This window comes from Nelumbo lutea, chromosome 3 (genome assembly GCF_056320005.1).
Source record: "Nelumbo lutea isolate HS-2025 chromosome 3, American lotus-T2T, whole genome shotgun sequence".
Classification (NCBI taxonomy): Eukaryota; Viridiplantae; Streptophyta; class Magnoliopsida; order Proteales; family Nelumbonaceae; genus Nelumbo; species Nelumbo lutea.
This window is the reverse complement of record NC_142686.1, coordinates 79933372-79935919: the sequence shown is the minus strand read 5'-3', so window position 1 is coordinate 79935919 and position 2548 is coordinate 79933372. Positions and strand designations below refer to the sequence as shown.

Here is a 2548-nt window from a genome sequence, read left to right as displayed (position 1 = left end):
GTATAGGCTGCAAATATAGCACCGTATTAAGTTGAATTCTTCTCTACACTTCATGGTTTGCTGGTTTACAGGAGGTCACTCTGATGAAGAAATTGCAGAGAACAGAGAAAAATTAATAATCTTTTCTGGGTGGTCCTATATATTAGCAAATTTGCTTATATTCGACAGATGCTCAACAAATCGCTAGGGAGAAAAGAGATACAAATAGAAAGAAGATCAGCAAAGAAAGAAAGATGATGCGTCAACCGGTCAGCAGCCTGATTCGGCTTGATCTTGAAGGAGCTGGAGGAGTTAATTAATTACAGATTACAGTTTGATAGAAAGAAATCCAAAGAAAGAAGACAAATAGAGAGATAGAGAGAATTCTTAAGAAAAATAATTATAAATAACATTTTTAATAATATTTACTGCGTACATTACATACAAATTCAACGTAGATTTAACAGATTCAAAATTTTCAAGAAAAAATAATAATCAAGTAAAAAATAATCAACCCAGGGAATTGTTTTTTTTCTCTTTTATTCATTTTTTGGGTCTTATTGATTCTCTCGTCAACTTGGACCGAATCCTCATCTGCAACAACACGTACGGCGGCCACCTTAACAGTTTCTACGCTTGAAGAATGGTGTCGGCATGGTCCTGCACCACCTTCCATGCCAAATTTACATGGCGGTCCTCGGTGAGGGTTGCACCGACGGCGAACCTGATCATGTACACGCCTCCGACGACGGCATGGGTCATGTAGATGCGGCCAGCTGCGTTGATGGACTCCAGCAACTTACGGTTGAGTTCGTTTGCACGTTCCAAATCGGTTGCCTTGTGGTCGTGGTGATAAGCAGAGTTGCCGTTAGCGTACACCTTCTGCTCCTCCGCCGGTGGAAGGAGGCGGAAGCAGACCATGGCAAAGTTCCTAGGTACCACAATCTCAAACCTCTTGTCCATGGCCACGAGGCCTTCAAATTGCTTAGCCATTTTCACGTGGGTCCTGAGGAAATTTCTCAGGTTGGCCACACCATAGCTACGAAGAACCATCCAGAGCTTCATGGATCGGAACCGACGACTGAGTGCTATTTGCCAGTCTTTGTAATCAATTACTTGCCTTGATTCAGTAGCTTTGTTTCTCAAGTACTCAGGACTGGTTGAGAGGGCCTTAACGAGAGAGCTTGGGTCCTTGACCCAAAGGCAGCAGCAATCCAGTGTAGTGAAGAACCATTTGTGTGCATTGAAGCTGAACGAGTCCGCATTCTCCACCCCATCAATGAAGTGCCTGAACTCTGGGCAAATACATGCACTCCCGGCGTAAGCAGCGTCGATGTGAACCCATATTCCGTACTCCTTGGCCACCTCACATAGTGGACCGATGGGGTCGACGGCTGTGGATGATGTAGTACCCACGGTGGCACAAAGAAACAATGGGATGAGCCCAGCCTCTATATCGGCAACAATTGTCGATCGAAAGGAATCGGGAGACAGCCCGAATGCGGTGGCCTTGCTGGTTGCAATGGCGCGGAAGTTCTTTGGGTGGATCCCTGCGATCTGGGCAGCTTTTTGAAGGGCACAATGAGTTTGATCCGATGCATAAACAACCAACCTCCCAATGTTCTCTCTACCAATCCTATTCAACACTCTATCTCTAGCAGCTGTAACTGTACACAAGATGGCTTCACAGGTTGTCCCCTGTAAAACACCACCACCGTTGCCGGAGAAGAGGAAAGACTTGGGGAGCTTAAGCATCTTCCCAAGCCAATCCATGACGATGCTTTCGAGCTCAGTGGCAGCAGGTGAAGACATCCAATTGAACCCAACGACGTTGAATCCGGTGCTAAGCATTTCCCCGAGGAAACCAGCTATGCTGCCGCTGGAAGGGAAATAAGCAAAATAGTTGGGACTCTGCCAGTGTGTTATGCCGGGGATAATTTCCTTCTGCACGTCTTGTAGAATTGTTTCAATGGGTTCGGGGTTATACGGAGCCGATTCCGGCAAGCGTTTACGAAGGTAACCAGGTTCGACTTGGCTACGAACCGGGTACTTCTCAATATCTCGATAGTAATCAGCAAGGAAGTCGATGATCATGTGGCCTTGCCTCCTGAATTCCTCCGGGTCTAGAGGGTTCAAGCCAAAGGCTGAGTTGTTCTCAAGAACGTCGGCGTGGAGGCTGCCCATGCTGGAGATGGAGATGGAGATGAAGATGAAGATGAAGTGGGTTTGCTTAGACGAGGTCTGAAAGTTTTTCCGGCGAGGAAGCTAGAGAAGCAAAAGCAGAAGAAGAGGTAGGTGGTGAGTAGGTAGAAGTGTTTTTGTTTATCACTTCTTCTGACGAGGAAAAACGAAAGGGTGGATGGGGGTTTAAATAGGAGCAGTGGAGGTCTAAAATGAGGCACGAGCGAGCTTTCTGGGTTGGAGGTCGTGGACCCATCTCGGCCAACCCAACCAATAGATTGGAGCTGGACCACCTTCACGGCTTCACCACACACATCTATCTTGGAGTTTTGAAAACAGTTGGGTTGGTGAAAGGGTCTCACATTGTTTAATTTTCTTTGGCAATTAG

The 2548-nt window shown here is 46.5% G+C and overlaps 1 protein-coding gene across 1 annotated transcript; it reads right to left on the bottom strand.

Annotated features, from left to right (window-relative positions):
- Positions 1 to 366: 366 nt before the first annotated feature.
- LOC148865937 (tyrosine decarboxylase-like) lies at positions 367 to 2333 on the bottom strand. The gene has a single exon (XM_088976884.1). It carries the CDS (start codon positions 2161 to 2163, stop codon positions 610 to 612), a length of 1554 nt encoding a protein of 517 aa, XP_088833010.1. The 5' UTR covers positions 2164 to 2333; the 3' UTR covers positions 367 to 609.
- Positions 2334 to 2548: the final 215 nt, after the last annotated feature.

What these genes read in the sequence shown, in the direction of transcription:
- LOC148865937 (XM_088976884.1), bottom strand. Translation starts at nt 2,163, where the DNA reads ATGGGCAGCCTCCACGCCGACGTTCTTGAGAACAACTCAGCCTTTGGC.